Source organism: Drosophila serrata, unplaced genomic scaffold (genome assembly GCF_035046125.1).
Source record: "Drosophila serrata isolate PLE 108 unplaced genomic scaffold, ASM3504612v1 contig_2, whole genome shotgun sequence".
NCBI lineage: Eukaryota > Metazoa > Arthropoda > Insecta > Diptera > Drosophilidae > Drosophila > Drosophila serrata.
The window spans coordinates 381,184-398,676 of NW_028256900.1; the positions used below are offsets into that span (position 1 = coordinate 381,184).

At 49.3% G+C, this 17,493-nt stretch overlaps 2 protein-coding genes across 5 annotated transcripts; both read left to right on the forward strand.

Moving 5' to 3' along the window:
- The first annotated feature begins 92 nt into the window (after positions 1-92).
- Positions 93-17,467, forward strand: alpha-Spec (alpha spectrin). Of its 4 annotated transcripts, XM_020944349.2 has the most exons (8): positions 93-363; positions 6,689-10,837; positions 11,228-11,326; positions 12,096-14,019; positions 14,083-14,686; positions 14,905-14,934; positions 15,957-16,557; positions 16,621-17,467. In XM_020944349.2, exons 2-8 carry the CDS (start codon positions 6,848-6,850, stop codon positions 16,747-16,749), a joined length of 7,377 nt encoding a protein of 2,458 aa, XP_020800008.2. In that variant the 5' UTR covers positions 93-363; positions 6,689-6,847; the 3' UTR covers positions 16,750-17,467. The 4 variants fall into 4 exon arrangements, with proteins under 4 accessions (XP_020800008.2, XP_020800009.2, XP_020800010.2 ...); XM_020944350.2 differs by lacking the exon at positions 14,905-14,934; XM_020944351.2 differs by lacking the exon at positions 11,228-11,326.
- Positions 247-6,166, forward strand: dlt (codanin-1 like protein dlt). The gene is made up of 2 exons (XM_020944353.2): positions 247-363; positions 2,196-6,166. Exon 2 carries the CDS (start codon positions 2,368-2,370, stop codon positions 6,073-6,075), a length of 3,708 nt encoding a protein of 1,235 aa, XP_020800012.2. The 5' UTR covers positions 247-363; positions 2,196-2,367; the 3' UTR covers positions 6,076-6,166.
- Positions 17,468-17,493: the final 26 nt, after the last annotated feature.

The following is a 17,493-nucleotide window of genomic DNA, read 5'->3' on the forward strand; positions in this document are numbered from 1 at the left end:
ATTACTACAATGCGCGTGATTTGGGCACACTAAGATATCGTTTGCACGAAACATCCGATGAACGATACATGTTACCATCGTTGAAATAATCATTTTTTACAAAAACAACTAGCTGGGAGGGTGAAATTAGAGTGACCGTGTCCCAAAAATGTACACATACCGGTGTCTAACATAAAAAACATCGATATCGTAATCGATGCTTTCATCGTTGTTTGCTCATCGCTAGCGGTGGCCATATTGAAAAATTGCTCTTGAACCGTGCGGATCGCGTGAAAATTGCTCCGAGAAAATTACGAATAACTACTGAAAATCAATAGTATAATTAAAAAGTTAACTGTGAAGCAACAGAGTTGCCGTCAAAGTGTAAGTTTGCACATCGTTTTCACCCGGGGCCTACTTCTAGTGGGGTTTAAAATGCAATTGAAATTCGGTTTGCGTGTGAAGTGAAAATTTTTTTCGGGTCATCGCCACACCCTCTCAGGCCGTCAATAAAATCCAATTAAACACAGAAAGTGTGAGAGCAGAGTCTTGGCCATTGGTCAAAGAGTCCAACGGCAAGTGCCGGTGCTTGATTAGTCATCACAATGATGATTTTCTGCCCAAAAATCAGGATTCCAATTGCAGTTGAAGAAAAGTATCTGGTACTCCATTTGTGTTCGAGGGTGTGTGTGTGTGTGTGTGTTATGCAGGAGGCGCTGTGTGTGTACGTCATCGGGTGTTGGTGGTGCGGCAACTTCAGCAGAGAGAAAGCGCTCTCTTTTCTTTTCCTCTACATGTTTGTGTTTGTGTATGTGCGACTGCAGGAGATAAATAAATGGTGTTTGCCTTACATTTTGAGCAAACCTGTTTAGGTGGGAAATGTCCTTGACTTTGCTGAAGGCTTGTTTTCGGTTACCGGACCTCAGTGCGGGCGGCAAATTTAACAGGTTCAATTTAACCAATTGTGCTGATTTGGGGCTTTGATTCATTGCGTGCTCTTCATCATTGGTCATAATTCCAAACCGTTCGCATTACGTCATCCCAAGCTATTTTCTGATAGACACTTCAATTAATGTAGCCTCTGCGTGTGTGAGTGTGGCCGTGTATTTTCTTTCGTTCTCTTTTTGGGGGAAGCCTCTCTCGCAATTGCCGTTTTCTGTTGTTGTTTGTTATTTGCTAGCGCGATAAACAGTTAAATTGGCTGTTCTTGTGTTGGTGTGTATATTTGAAATTTGTATGGCTGCCAAGCCTTGGTGTGTGTTCTTGCCTCCCTCTCCCTGTTTTGCTCTTTCTTTCTCTCTCTTGCTTATTTCCTGTCGCAAAACGCATGAAAAGTGTTTTGAATATGTGTGTTGTTTGTTTGTTTGTCTGCATGTTTGACCCACCCCGAGCCACACCCCACCCTCTTCCCAAATGATGTCACTTCCCACGGCCTCAGACTTTGCGGTCCGCCGCCTCATTTGACTCCTCTCTCAATTTATTTAACACCAGTCAGAAATATTAAGTAATCGAAGTTGAATTCCGGACATTTCTCAGATTTCCTTATCGTAATTGCACAAAATTTGGAATTTATAGATTTGGCTGCACAGTAAAGATTGGCTAATTATGTACAACTAAAACAATAGTTGGGATTTTAGTAGGAAAAAGGCCCTCCAGAAAATATTAAAATAAAGAAAGAAACTATGCCACTATGCTGTTATGTTACAAGCTATTATTGGGAAGTTAAATATACTTGAGATGACCATATTTACATAAATATATTTCATGCCGAAATTCCTTTTTTAATATCATTAATATATTTTATCTGAAATCATATTTATAGGCCATACAATATTTAATTAGTTTTATTTGATTACGTGTATACTTCTACCCCTACTTATCTTTAATCTACGACAAAATTTGGATTATTTTACGTACAAATTGACTAAATCCATCTCCAACTAACTAAAACCCTTCTATCCTAATAACTTTAAACTTTATAGCTATTAGTACAGGTGATGATGTCATCATTGCCGCCTAAATTAGACAACTTACAATCGTCTTTCGTGCTGTTTACTTTGATTTAGTTTAGTGTGCGTGGAAAATAAAGTGATGTCAAAAAAGAATCTACCAAAATCCAAACAAAAAATCTAAAAATAAAAGTACAACATTAATTAGAAAACGAAGCCGAGCGTGTAAAGAAGCCAACATTTCCCTTCTCTCCTCTTCCGTTGCAGGGAATCAGAGCAAAAGGGAGAGAGGGATTGGAAAATTGAAGGAGTGGCAAAGGAGTGGGAGAGAGGTCATAAATAGATCTCAAGAGGCAGACACAGGCACATAAAAGCCTTCGAAAAAAGAGCAGCAGGCCATGCCAATGAAGTCTGAGCCCTGGATATTATAAATATAGAAATGCCACGACCAGAAGAGACTCATCTGCAGCAGCTGCTTGTACAGCTGGAGAAGGTGCCACGCCCCCAGCTGCAGCAGAAGTTCCTTGCACACTTTAAGAAGCAGAGCAATTGCAGCCTAGAGGACTTTGCTGCCTACTTTCTGGCCGCCTTGCGTCAGGAAACGAGTTCATATTTCCAAGCTAGGAACTCTGACACACCCGTGCACTCGTTGCCCGGGACTCCCGTCCGCCAGCCAAAGCCACCGTCTAGCGATGCATCAAAAGAACTAGAAGAGCAGCAACACCAACAGCTTAATGACTCGCTCCTCAACCGGAGCACCTGCAGTGTGGGTTCTACTTCGACTCCAGTTCGGCAGCAGGGCCGCAGATCCATGCCTGGAAGCGGCAACAATCAGTTTTGCAGCACCCCACAGACCACCGGCCACAAAAGCAGTGGTGGCGGAGGATCAGGAGGTGGACACAGTTTTTGCCTGGGTGACTTTATGGTTAATTCGTCCAACCACGGCCAGCAACGATCCAAAAAGAAGGGTACCCCCCAGCAACAGTCGCAGAATCCACATCAGTCAACGGGAGCTGCATCCGCTGGCACTACACAGTCCAAGCCGCGTCGACGTGTTCTTCCCATGACCATTAGCAAGAATGTCTCAGCCGGCTCCTCTTTCGGAGACACCAGCTCCTTCAGCAACGACAATAATCTATGGCGTCTCTCCCAGAGCAGCGAAATCTTTGATAGCAGCCAAGGGGCTGCCTTAGATATGGAGGCACGCAAAATCCTGATCCTGCGCAAGCAGGAGATCAAGAGCGAGGCTCCCGTTAATGTCAGCCAACAGGAGAGCAGGATACCAGAGGATGAGGTGTTTCCGCACGACACACTCTCTCTTGAGGATGTGACCGATACCAACTATTTGCAGCTGCTCTCTGCCATTTATAGCCTTCTCATGGATCTCAATATGGTGCCGAATGTTCTGAGCGAACTTAGTTTTGTGCTGCAGTTGATCAATATACGAGACCTGGGACAATCTCCTGTTGGTACGACTTCCCACTGCTTACCTTTGAAGCGCCTCTCGGAGTACAAGAGCTGCGTTTACTTTGCGTTGAAACTCCTGGAGAACCAGCAGATGTTACTCCTGCAGCTGGACAAGAAGACGTTGGGGGTGTTGCTGCAAAACGAGAGACTGAACCTGCTGCCACCGGGCATTGTGCAAAAGCTTGAAGCGTCCTGTCAACAAAAACAGGACCCGGGTCTACCTGTTGCTCTAGACACGTCCTCCACCTCGCAACACAACGTATATTACCATGTGGAAAAGGATTCACGGGATAATTTCCCCTCGCAGAACGAGTTCGGTGCCTTCAAGACACAACGAGATCTATTTTACAAGGCCCTGAAGCAGTGGGAACTGGGCCACCTGAATTGCAACTTTACTTTCGCCTCGGAGGTGGCGTCCTGCATCCGGGAGATCTTCAAGGTCTCGGAACACCCGGTGAACATGGCACACTTCGCCAAGCTGTTTGTCAGCCAACTGCTGATTTCGGCCACCGAGAACACTGAATCGCCCGAAGAACTAGGCTTGAAGTTGGACCCTCTCAGACTTAATCGCTTGGCCCAGCGCCTGGTTACCTCCGACTCCAGTGTGGAGGGTCAGTTTCCGCGGTCGCAGGCCTTCTTTCGTGACTTTATAGCTCGCTGCTCATCCATGGCTTTTCTTGTTCAGCTCAAGCTGGCCCTGTTCGTTCAGTTGCTGCGGTACAACGATTCTACCTTTGATTTGTTGCAGTTGACGGAGGATGCCTGCGCTGAGGAGGAGCAGTCAGCGCAGCAGGGACTTTACATAGTACGCGTACAGACAATGGCCCATATGCTGATTCTAGCCAAGTTTTTGGGTTTTGTAAGCGTGCTGCCCTTCAGCGGAACTACGCAACACGGAAATCCCTCGCCGCCGTATCTGTGTCCGCAGCAGTTGCAGTTACGAAGTCGCTTCCAGCCGGATTTTAATCTCCGGGAGACGTTCGAGCGATCAATGCGCAACGGCAAGCTGCTCATCTCTCTGCCGTGGCTGGTCCAATACCTTGCCATGCTAGATCCGGTCAGCCTGCATCTACCAGACGCACTAGCAACCCTGGAAATACTTTACGGATTATATGCTTCGTTGGGTAGGGAGAAATCGCAGCCTGAAGCAGTGTTTATTGCGAGGTGTTGTATTGGCTGGTTGCTTGATGCACAACCGCAACTGGTTAATGCCTACTACAGTCACAGGTCAATCAAGACAACTGGACACGACAACACTGCGGCCATTGTGGAGCTTTGCCTAAGTGGAATCCGCTGCCACGAGAAATCCTGTGGCCCCTTGCTGGAGGATCTGCTGCCTGTTGCCTGTCCCTTTCTCCAGGAATTCAGGATAAGCGTAACGCCCTCTCGGCAGGCAAAGAGTGGCCGTTTCCGGTATATAACCACTCGCCTAGAGCAGCTCCAGCAGGGCAGCAGCAGCACCTCTCTCACCAAGGAACCATTGATTTCCAGTGAGCTGACTCCAGCGGAGCAACAGCAGCGAAAGCTGGCCGAAGCCTTCATGCACTCCCAGAACGCCTCCACCCGCCGACTGATTGAGTTTGTTACGGAGCGCAGCTTCAAGTGCGTTGTTAAAGATGCCCAACAAGAGATCTTGCTCCCGTCCAAGGCCGCAGCGGATGCCAAGGTAAACGAAATATGTTCCGTAAAGCAGAATGATGTACTGCAAAAGCTCCAGCACATCTTCCAGGGGGCCAAAGAACAGACCTGTCAGAACTGGAAGAAACAAGTGCCCAAAATGATGGAGAAACGCATAGCACAGTCACTGGAGGCCCTATTGCCCGCCAGTACCAATGCAGTGCTGCGCTCCACCTACGCCCATCTGATTCGCGGCCAAGTGCAGACCCAACTGCACCAGTGGCTACAATCCAGCGTACTGCAGTCCACCTTCTATCACGGCGATCTCAAGGAGCTCGCGACCAAAGTGTGCAACTCCAACAAGAACAAGGCGGAAGCGGCAGCTAACGGCGGTGGTTCAAACGAACTTCAGCTCAGCCCGGATGTGGGCTTTAGCCTCTCCGAGCTGCTGTTACAGCTACAGCTGTGGCTGCACCACCTTAGCTTGCGACCGGAGAATGTAGGCAGCCGTCAGGAGCTGGCCGAGCTGCTGCGACAGTCTCAGCGTGCGGCTTTACTGCCGCAATTGCCCACGATATTCTATCATCTGATTGGTTCTGGATTGGTACATTTACTCCAGTTACTTATGAATCGAAAGCCCGACTTCCTCGACGAATCTGTAATCTCTGCTAGCTGTGCGGTATGGCGTTCCCCTCAGTTCAAGGCCAGTGACGCCTACCCCGGTATCTTTCAAGGCTTGCTCAGCGTACGCTTTGTTCAGGAACTGGCCTTCAAACCGGATGGATTTCACCTGCTGGAGCAGCTACTCCGCTCAATGCTGCTTACGGGTGCGGTGCGTGCGGAACAGCTCAACGAAATATTTATGCCGCTCTTCGCGGAGAACTGGCCACCGTATGTGTGGAGCACCCTTTCCAATCTGCTGCAACAGCTTTCGCTCTCTGGGAGCAATGGTATAAACGCCGGCGGACTCGACACCTCCGGAGACAGTAATGAAGACGAGGCCAAGTCACATCTTTTCATGGAAATGCTAGCCGATCTATCGCGCGATCTGGATAGTTTTTAAGGTGTAAAATGTGTTGGTTATGTCATTTATCGTTTCTGTTTCGAATAAATCGTTCCTTTTTTATAGTTATTTGGTGAAAATACCCTAGAAAGAAGGAGCCGCTGTCTTTACTTGGTCTGTTTGCCTGCCGATAAGATAGCGATAGCTGGCAGAACCTAATCAGTGAATGCGTCAGTGTCGCAGTTTTAGTTCGGTTATTGAGTTTGAACGTTGAGGCCTGAGACTCGAAAGGGGACGAGGTTGCCGGCCGATGTGATCATCAATCGATCTGAGGGGCAGTTGGCAACGTTCAGTCAATATATGATACATATAAGTGTGAAAAATTCTTAAAGCATTGCCAAATAACTGCTAAAAAAGAAGTGTTTATCAGAATATGTAGTTATGAAATATTTTAACCCATAGTAATGAGCAAGCGATTAGCCGCGTTTATATGTTGCTATTAAAAGAGTTTTTATTGTTAGAAGAGGATGGATAAAAGTTCGTAATTTGTCAGTCACTATTTTCTATTTGGTTCATGAATGGCCGGTGATTAAGCAATTGACCAGCGGTTGTGTTTGTGCTTGATAAAGTGAATTAAACTAATTATTTTTCCCCCTTATTTCCTTCATTGCAGTTGTGCACGGTCGAACATTTGATGAGGAGAGAAGCAAGAACCAGTAGCAGTATTAAATCGAAACCAAGAGCAGCTTAAGGAATTTATCTGGAAGCTTTTCAATATCAAAAACGAACGAAACACTCAAGAGACTAGAAAAGTAATAACGAACCGAGCGAAATGGAGAACTTCACACCCAAGGAGGTGAAGATCCTCGAGACGGTCGAGGACATCCAGGAGCGACGTGAGCAGGTGCTGTCCCGCTACAATGAGTTCAAGATCGAGACGCGTCAGAAGCGCGAGAAGCTTGAGGACTCGCGCCGCTTCCAGTACTTTAAGCGCGACGCCGACGAGCTGGAGTCGTGGATCCACGAAAAGCTGCAGGCAGCCAGCGAGGAGAGCTACCGCGATCCCACCAATCTGCAGGCCAAGATCCAGAAGCACCAGGCCTTCGAAGCGGAGGTGTCGGCGCACAGCAACGCCATCGTATCGCTTGACAACACCGGCCAGGAGATGATCAACCAGCAGCACTTCGCCTCCGAGACGATCCAGCGTCGTCTTGATGAGCTGCACCAGCTGTGGGAGCTGCTCCTCAGTCGTCTGGCCGAAAAGGGGTTGAAGCTGCAGCAGGCACTCGTCCTCGTGCAGTTCCTGCGCCAGTGCGAGGAGGTCATGTTTTGGATCAAGGACAAGGAAACCTTTGTCACTGCCGACGAGTTCGGTCAGGATCTTGAGCACGTGGAGGTGCTGCAGCGCAAGTTCGATGAATTCCAGAAGGATATGGCATCGCAGGAGTACCGTGTGACCGAGGTTAACCAGCTGGCCGACAAGTTGGTCCAGGACGGCCATCCTGAGCGCGACACGATCACCAAGCGCAAGGAGGAGCTAAACGAGGCCTGGCAGAGGCTTAAGCAGCTGGCCATTGTGCGTCAGGAGAAGCTCTTTGGCGCCCACGAGATCCAGCGCTTCAACCGTGACGCTGACGAGACGGTGGCCTGGATTGCCGAGAAGGATGTGGTGCTGTCTTCCGATGACTACGGCAGGGACTTGGCCAGCGTGCAGGCCTTGCAGCGCAAGCACGAAGGCGTCGAGCGCGACTTAGCTGCTCTGGAGGATAAGGTTTCTACCTTGGGAGCTGAGGCCCAGCGACTGTGCTCCATCCATGCCGATCACAGCGACCAGATCCGCGACAAGCAGGCAGAGATCGCTAATTACTGGCAGAGCCTTACCGCCAAGGCACGCGAGCGCAAGCAGAAGCTGGACGAATCATACTACCTGCACCGCTTCCTCGCGGACTTCCGAGATCTCGTTTCCTGGATCAATGGCATGAAGGCCATTATCTCGGCCGATGAGCTGGCCAAGGATGTGGCCGGAGCCGAGGCTCTGCTCGAACGCCATCAGGAGCACAAGGGTGAGATCGATGCCCGGGAGGACAGCTTCAAGCTGACCACTGAGTCTGGACAGAAGCTGCTGGAGCGAGAACACTATGCCGCTGCGGAGATCCAGGAGAAGCTGGCGGCTCTGGAGAACGACAAGAGCTCGCTGTTGGCTCTGTGGGAGGATCGACGCATCCTGTACGAGCAGTGCATGGATTTGCAGCTTTTCTACCGCGACACTGAGCAAGCCGACACCTGGATGGCTAAGCAGGAGGCCTTCCTGGCCAACGAGGACCTCGGTGACTCCCTGGACTCAGTGGAAGCGCTGATCAAGAAGCACGAGGACTTTGAGAAGAGCCTGGCCGCACAGGAGGAAAAGATCAAGGCTTTGGACATCTTTGCCACCAAGCTAATCGATGGCCAGCATTATGCCGCCGACGATGTGGCACAGCGCCGTCAGATGCTGCTCGCTCGCCGTGCTGCCCTTCAGGAGAAATCTTCGAAGCGCCGTCAGCTGCTGGAGGACTCAAACCGCTACCAGCAGTTCGAGCGGGACTGCGACGAGACGAAGGGCTGGATCAGCGAGAAACTCAAGTTCGCCACAGACGACAGCTATTTGGATCCCACGAACCTGAATGGCAAGATGCAGAAGCACCAGAACTTTGAGCACGAACTGAATGCCAACAAGTCGCGCATCGAAGACATCACCAACGTGGGCACCGAGCTGATCGAGAAGCAGCATTATGCAGCCGACCAGATTAACACTCGCATGCAGGAAATCGTCGTACTGTGGGAGACACTTGTCCAGGCCTCGGACAAGAAGGGTACAAAGCTGAATGAGGCGTGCCAGCAGCAACAGTTCAATCGCACCATCGAGGACATCGAGCTGTGGCTCAGCGAGATCGAGGGCCAGCTGCTGTCGGAGGATCATGGCAAGGATCTGACCTCTGTGCAGAATCTGCAGAAGAAGCATGCTCTGCTGGAGGCCGATGTGATGGCCCATCAGGATCGCATTGAGAGTATCAAGGTGGCGGCCAATAAGTTCATTGAGTCGGGTCACTTTGACGCAGACAACATTCGCAACAAGGAGGGCAACCTCTCCGCCCGCTATGCCGCTCTCGCCGCACCCATGGGTGAGAGGAAGCAGCATCTGTTGGACTCGCTTCAGGTGCAACAGCTCTTCCGTGACTTGGAAGACGAGGCAGCCTGGATCCGGGAGAAGGAACCGATTGCTGCATCCACAAACCGCGGACGCGACTTGATTGGCGTGCAGAATCTGATTAAGAAGCATCAGGCCGTTCTTGCCGAGATCAACAACCACGAGGCCCGCCTGCTGAATGTGATCAGCTCGGGCGAAAATATGCTGAAGGACCAGCCCTTCGCCAGCGACGACATCCGGCAGCGACTGGAGGCTCTGCAGGAGCAGTGGAACACACTGAAGGACAAGTCCAATCAGCGCAAGCAGGATTTGGACGACTCGCTGCAGGCTCACCAGTACTTTGCCGATGCCAACGAGGCGGAGTCTTGGATGCGCGAGAAGGAGCCAATTGCCACCGGCAGCGATTACGGCAAGGACGAGGATTCCTCGGAGGCGCTGCTCAAGAAGCATGAGGCTTTGGTCTCTGATCTTGAAGCCTTCGGCAACACCATCCAGGGACTGCAAGAGCAGGCCAAGAACTGCCGTCAACAGGAGACCCCCGTGGTGGACATCACCGGCAAGGAGTGCGTCGTGGCACTGTACGACTACACCGAGAAGTCGCCGCGCGAGGTGTCCATGAAAAAGGGAGACGTTCTCACGCTGTTGAACTCGAACAACAAGGACTGGTGGAAGGTTGAGGTCAACGATCGACAGGGCTTTGTGCCGGCTGCCTACATCAAGAAGATCGAGGCCGGACTGAGCGCCTCTCAGCAAAACCTGGTGGACAATCACTCGATTGCCAAGCGCCAGAACCAAATCAATTCGCAGTACGACAACCTGTTGGCTCTCGCCCGCGAGCGCCAGAACAAGCTGAACGAGACCGTTAAGGCGTACGTCTTGGTTCGTGAGGCTGCCGATCTGGCCCAATGGATTCGGGACAAGGAGAACCATGCGCAGATCGCAGATGTGGTCGGCGAGGACCTCGAGGAAGTGGAAGTGCTGCAGAAGAAGTTCGATGACTTCAATGACGATCTGAAGGCCAACGAAGTGCGTCTGGCCAACATGAACGAAATCGCCGTGCAGCTGACATCTCTGGGACAGACTGAAGCCGCTCTAAAGATCCAGACCCAGATGCAGGACCTAAACGAGAAGTGGAACAATCTGCAGACCCTTACCGCCGAGAAGGCCAGCCAGCTGGGTTCTGCCCACGAGGTGCAGCGCTTCCATCGCGACATCGATGAGACCAAGGACTGGATTGCCGAGAAGGCTAATGCCCTGAACAACGATGACCTGGGCAAGGATTTGCGCAGCGTTCAGACCCTGCAGCGTAAGCACGAGGGCGTGGAACGTGATCTGGCCGCCCTGCGCGACAAGATCCGTCAGCTGGATGAGACCGCCAACAGGCTGATGCAATCGCATCCCGACACCGCCGAGCAGACGTATGCCAAGCAGAAGGAGATCAATGAGATGTGGGACCAGATTATCACCAAATCGACAGCCCGCAAAGAGAAGCTCCTGGACTCGTACGATCTGCAGCGCTTCCTGAGCGACTATCGCGACCTGTTGGCCTGGATCAACTCGATGATGAGCCTGGTCACCTCCGATGAGCTGGCCAACGATGTTACCGGTGCTGAGGCTCTGATTGAACGTCATCAGGTAAGGATCTCGGTAGAGAGAATTACGTTTAAGTTGACCTAGGATCTCGCCAGGCCTGCTTGAGGTTTATTTTGATTATATCTTCAGATATAACCCAAGCAGACCTAAAAAAAGGGATAATAAATCCTATTTAAGTCTTCTATTCCCTTCTGCAGTCCCGTTTTATCCTTATTTATGAACCCTTTCAACTATATCTTGTTTCTCTTTGGTTTTCGTTTCTTTATTTGGTTCGTGTCATGTCATAAACGAACAACAAACAATCAACAACAACGCCAACTACAATGGTTCATCATGGTTCATGACAACAACATCCAAAAATCCCCTCATGGTTTTGTTTCTGCATTCCAAACTCCCAACAAAATATATAAAACAACTCAATTCCGATCGCAGGCACATCGTGCTGAGATTGAATTTACACTGGGCAGCAGCTCGGCTCCAGGAGCCACCGCCTCCTCGAGCAGCAGCATCGCATCTCCATCCGGCGACGAGGTAGATCCTTCGCTAATCCACCATCATCCCAAGCCAAGATCGTTGTGTTTTATGTATGTGTGTTCGCGCTTTTCTGATCCAAACATACTTGTATACTATAATCATCCTAAAACCCCATTTTCAAAGTGTATTTTCTCGGCAACACTTGAAATTCCTTCTTTATCTTTATATCAATCAGTGTGTACATATTAGACCATGTTTATAGCTTTGGCTTCCTTATTGCATAGACGCACATATTCTCGTTATTTGAGTAACTCCAAGCTGTTTCTTGTTATCTTATCTAATAAAAAACATAGCTTACACATATCGGGCAATCATCCGCATATAACCCTCACACTTGGATTTCACAACATTAGATAGGATTATACAGATAACCTTTATTGATAAATACCACTTCATACCAAGCTCTATTTTTGGACGATATATCATTTCGGACTATTTCTTTCGGAACTTCTAATACTTATCCATATTTATACCCAAGTTTAAAAACTTGATAACCCTCAAAGAGCAGGGGTATATCAATGTGTTGAAATAAACACAACTTAACAGCTCTCTGTATAACACCCATCCATTCATTCTCTTCACATCTCAATTATTTTACTATCCATCGAACACTGTTTTGTTTAACTTCGTTGTTACTTTTGACTAATTCGAAGCTGCAGCAATCGTTCCTCAGCGGCCAAGCCATGTTGTTCTAACCCGGTGTTACCGTTTCCTTAGTCTTAAAATGTTCAAAACTAATCCATTTTTAATCCACATCTTTTCTTAGGAACATCGCACCGAGATCGATGCTCGTGCTGGCACCTTCGGGGCCTTCGAGCAGTTCGGCAACGAGCTACTGCAGGCGAACCATTATGCCTCGCCCGAAATCAAGGAGAAGATCGAGGATTTGGCAAAGGCACGCGAAGATTTGGAGAAGGCCTGGACAGAGCGCCGTCTGCAGCTGGAGCAGAATTTGGATCTGCAGCTGTACATGCGTGACTGTGAGTTGGCCGAGTCGTGGATGTCGGCCCGCGAGGCTTTCCTCAATGCGGACGACGATGCCAATGCTGGAGGCAATGTGGAGGCGCTGATCAAGAAGCACGAGGACTTCGACAAGGCTATCAACGGTCATGAGCAGAAGATTGCTGCCCTTCAGACGGTGGCGGACCAGTTAATCGCACAGAACCATTATGCCTCCAACCTGGTGGACGAGAAGCGCAAGCAGGTACTGGAGCGCTGGCGCCACCTCAAGGAGGGTCTGATTGAAAAGCGCTCAAGGCTGGGCGACGAGCAGACTCTGCAGCAGTTCTCACGCGATGCCGATGAGATCGAGAACTGGATCGCTGAGAAGCTGCAGCTGGCTACCGAGGAGAGCTACAAGGATCCGGCCAACATCCAGTCGAAGCACCAGAAACACCAGGCCTTTGAGGCGGAGCTGGCGGCCAACGCCGATCGCATCCAGAGTGTGCTGGCTATGGGTGGCAATCTGATCGACAAGAAGCAGTGCAGCGGATCGGAGGACGCAGTGCAGAAGCGGCTGACCCAGATCGCTGATCAATGGGAATATCTGACGCACAAGACCACCGAGAAGTCGTTGAAGCTCAAGGAGGCCAATAAGCAGCGCACCTATATCGCTGCTGTCAAGGATTTGGACTTCTGGTTGGGCGAGGTCGAGAGTCTTTTGACCACTGAGGATTCTGGTAAGGATTTGGCCTCAGTCCAAAACCTCATGAAGAAGCATCAGTTGGTCGAGGCGGATATCGTGGCGCACGAAGACCGCATCAAGGACATGAACAACCAGGCCGATTCCTTGGTGGAGAGCGGCCAGTTCGATACTGCCGGCATCCAGGAGAAGCGCCAGAGCATCAACGAGCGCTACGAGCGCATCTGCAACTTGGCGGCCCATCGTCAGGCGCGTCTCAATGAGGCCTTGACCCTGCACCAGTTCTTCCGCGACATCGCCGATGAGGAGAGCTGGATCAAGGAGAAGAAGCTGCTGGTTGGCTCTGACGACTACGGTCGCGATCTAACTGGCGTCCAGAACCTCAAGAAGAAGCACAAGCGTTTGGAGGCTGAGCTGGGCTCCCACGAACCGGCCATCCAGGCCGTGCAAGAGGCTGGCGAGAAGCTGATGGACGTCTCCAATCTGGGCGTGCCCGAGATCGAACAGCGCTTGAAGGCATTGAACCAGGCCTGGGCCGAGCTGAAGAACTTAGCTGCTACGCGTGGTCAAAAGCTGGATGAGTCACTGACCTACCAGCAGTTCCTCGCCCAGGTTGAGGAAGAGGAGGCCTGGATCACCGAGAAGCAGCAGCTACTGTCCGTCGAGGATTATGGTGATTCGATGGCCGCGGTTCAGGGTCTGCTAAAGAAGCACGACGCCTTCGAGACGGACTTCACCGCCCACAAGGATCGTTGCTCGCTGATCTGCGATCAGGGCAGCGAGTTGGTGGAGGCCAAGAACCACCACGGTGACTCCATTGCTCAGCGCTGCCAGCAGCTGCGCCACAAGCTGGACAACCTGTCGGCTCTGGCCGCTCGCCGCAAGGGCGCTCTGTTGGACAACTCGGCTTATCTGCAGTTCATGTGGAAGGCCGATGTGGTTGAAAGCTGGATCGACGACAAGGAGAACTATGTGCGCTCTGATGAGTACGGACGCGACCTGTCCACCGTGCAGACGCTGTTGACCAAGCAGGAGACATTCGATGCAGGTAAAGATAACCGGGGATTTATAATTAAAAAATAATATACTGAGTACTTTTCATTACCCGCAGGTCTCAATGCCTTCGAGCAGGAGGGCATCCACAACATTACGGCACTGAAGGACCAACTCATTAACGCCAGCCACGCTCAGTCGCCGGCAATTCTGAAGCGTCACGGAGACGTTATTGCCAGGTGGCAGAAGCTACGCGACGCCTCCGATACGCGCAAGCAGCGACTGCTGGCCATGCAGGAGCAGTTCCGCCAGATCGAGGAACTCTACTTGACATTTGCCAAGAAAGCTTCGGCCTTCAATTCTTGGTTCGAAAATGCCGAGGAGGATCTGACCGATCCTGTTCGCTGCAATTCGATCGAAGAAATCCGCGCCCTGCGCGACGCCCACGCCCAATTCCAGGCGTCACTGTCGTCGGCCGAAGCTGACTTCAAGGCATTGGCAGCACTCGACCAGAAGATCAAGAGCTTTAATGTTGGACCCAACCCCTACACGTGGTTCACCATGGAAGCTCTTGAGGAGACCTGGCGTAACCTGCAAAAGATCATAGAGGAACGCGATGGGGAACTTGCCAAGGAGGCTAAGCGCCAGGAGGAGAACGACAAGCTACGCAAGGAATTTGCCAAGCATGCCAATCTCTTCCACCAGTGGCTGACAGAGACTAGGTGAGTAATGGTCTCCCGACTTGGCCGGGGATTTACTTGGTCCAGAAGTGTGTGTTGGTTCTTTATTTTTATTGTTTTGTGTGGGATCGAATCCATGATGCACCATCCATATCCCAATCCACACAATTCCGAAAACTCTTGTGGCCTCGACTCTATCTATCTCTTGTCCTCGTCCCCCATTCAAATACGTAACTGAAAGAATGTATTCTATTTTCTAGATATTATATGCTGGGTTATAACCGTCAAGGGTAATTAAGCGAGCAGGGGCAGGCAGGGTCCGGGTCCCTAGGGTCCCGACTCCCGACTCCTGTCTCAATTCAACTGCGTTTCAACTACCATTTTCTGTTGTGTGATCTCTTTTTGGTTCCCTAACGCGTGTTGGAGCTCCACTAACTCTATAACTCTTGCTTTTGCGATTCGTGCTGAGCGATCGCTTGTACATATTCGTATATATTGACGCCGACCAAGATCGTGCAACGACCTAAGGCTTAGTTTAAGTTAGTTGCATTAGCGAGAGCACCGCCGATGCACCCAATCGGAGTGCCGTGACGTGCTGTTCCGATTCTCCATTATACTTTTGGTCTCACATCAAAACTCTAAAACTCTTTAGCATGCAAAAATCGAGAGCAAAATGTAGCATACAGAAAAAAAATGTAGAAATCGAGCAACTCAAATTACTTTCTCTTATCGTTTTTAATTTCAGTATTATTGAAGCGTTTACCAAAAATGTATTAGCTTTTCTTTGCCAAAAATGCAATTTAAACTAGGGATGTCGATATATCGTGTTGTATTAATATTTGACATTCAACGCCGATATAGAAATAAATATTTAACGTTGCTATAAATATGATATATGAACATCCCTAATTTTAATGTTTTTAGGTGCCTTATTCTTATTTTTAACTCGCTTCCTAGCAATTAGACAACTTGTCTTTATTAGTTGCTGAACTCAAAGAAAAACCTTAACCAAACTTGACTCAACACTAATCCCGGCACGAACGATCGTGCCCCAAATTCCCACAAACACCTGTAAATATATACAAGCCACGAAACCAATGGGAAGACAAGCTAGTTGTGAGCCCGCAAAACCAGAAAATATATTCGCTGCCCCGTAACAGACCTCTAACCAGATTTGCTTTTCTTATGCATTATAATCATTGTAACGTTCCGATTTGTTTTGAAACCTAACCTTGATTTAATATTGTGTGCCCTATACTAACGACTGCTTATTTTGTCTTACCAAACCAACCAACCAACTGTCAACCCGCAGAACGTCCATGATGGAAGGCTCCGGTTCCCTCGAACAGCAACTGGAGGCGCTTCGCGTCAAGGCCACCGAGGTGCGCGCCCGTCGTGTCGATCTGAAGAAGATCGAGGAGCTGGGCGCCCTTCTAGAGGAACATCTGATCCTGGACAATCGCTACACGGAACACTCGACGGTGGGCTTGGCCCAGCAGTGGGATCAGCTAGATCAGCTTTCCATGCGCATGCAGCACAATTTGGAGCAGCAAATCCAGGCACGCAACCACTCGGGCGTCTCCGAGGACTCGCTCAAGGAGTTCTCGATGATGTTCAAGCACTTCGACAAGGACAAGAGCGGCAAGCTCAACCACCAGGAGTTCAAATCCTGTCTGCGCGCCCTCGGCTACGATCTGCCCATGGTTGAGGAGGGCCAGCCCGATCCAGAGTTCGAGGCCATACTCGATGTGGTGGACAATACCCGCGACGGCTATGTCTCCCTGCAGGAATACATTGCGTTCATGATCTCCAAGGAGACGGAAAACGTGCAATCCTACGAGGAAATCGAGAATGCCTTCCGCGCCATCACTGCCGCCGACCGCCCCTACGTCACCAAGGAGGAGCTCTACTGCGTAAGACTAACCATTAACTTGCAAATAGAATCTCTCGTGAACCAGTTGGCTTTTCCATTGCAGAACCTCACCAAAGACATGGCGGATTATTGTGTGCAGCGTATGAAACCCTTCCAGGAACCGCGATCAGGCCAGCCCATCAAGGATGCCCTGGACTACATCGACTTTACGCGAACGCTATTCCAGAATTAGAGAACCAGCCTGCCTGCCGTCTGGTCTTGTTCAGTGGCGCCTGAGCATATGTCTTACAATCTAAATCTATTTCTAAAACAAACAAAAAAATATATATTTACATGATTATTTTCGATAATTTAGTCTCTAAGTCAAAACAGTTTATTGCTTATTTAAGAACCTATGCCACAATGAACCTAAAATCAAACAATAGCACCGCACATTGCAATACATATTTATCAAAATGACTATAAATCATTTGTAGTTTTTTGCATTTATTTACTCTACACATAGCCCCGAGAAGAAAGTATCTTAAATTTCAGTTTTTGCTTCAGGTCGTCGCCGGAAAAAGTATTTAATCGAGGATATAATCAACGCCTGCAAAGAGCGAAAATATAAAGCTTAGCTTCCAGTATAATCGAGCAAAAACTCAAACAAAGTTTCCATATTGAATGTTCGTGTAACCTTATAACTTGAGCACCGAAATATAATTGAAATATCAAGAAATTTAAGATACTATTGCTGCTTACTCACGAAATTACAAAATATCCACCATTCAGTCTTGTGTTTTCTCCAGTTTCTACATGTTTTAGAAACGAAAGTAGTAAACTTTTTCATAAAAGCAACAAAAAATATTAGTAAGAAAAAGAAAACAATAAATATTTGCCTCTGTATTGACCGTATATTTACAATCGATGAATTTGCAAAAATAAATATTGCTGCATGTCTACAAATGTTATTGAAGATTGTTTTGTGTCGAGCTTG

What these genes read in the sequence shown, in the direction of transcription:
- alpha-Spec (XM_020944349.2), top strand. Translation starts at nt 6,848, where the DNA reads ATGGAGAACTTCACACCCAAGGAGGTGAAGATCCTCGAGACGGTCGAG. An exon ending in CTCTGATTGAACGTCATCAG is followed by an intron (nt 10,838 to 11,227) that starts GTAAGGATCTCG and finishes TTCCGATCGCAG; the next exon opens with GCACATCGTGCTGAGATTGA. An exon ending in CAGTGGCTGACAGAGACTAG is followed by an intron (nt 14,687 to 14,904) that starts GTGAGTAATGGT and finishes TCTATTTTCTAG; the next exon opens with ATATTATATGCTGGGTTATA.
- dlt (XM_020944353.2), top strand. Translation starts at nt 2,368, where the DNA reads ATGCCACGACCAGAAGAGACTCATCTGCAGCAGCTGCTTGTACAGCTG.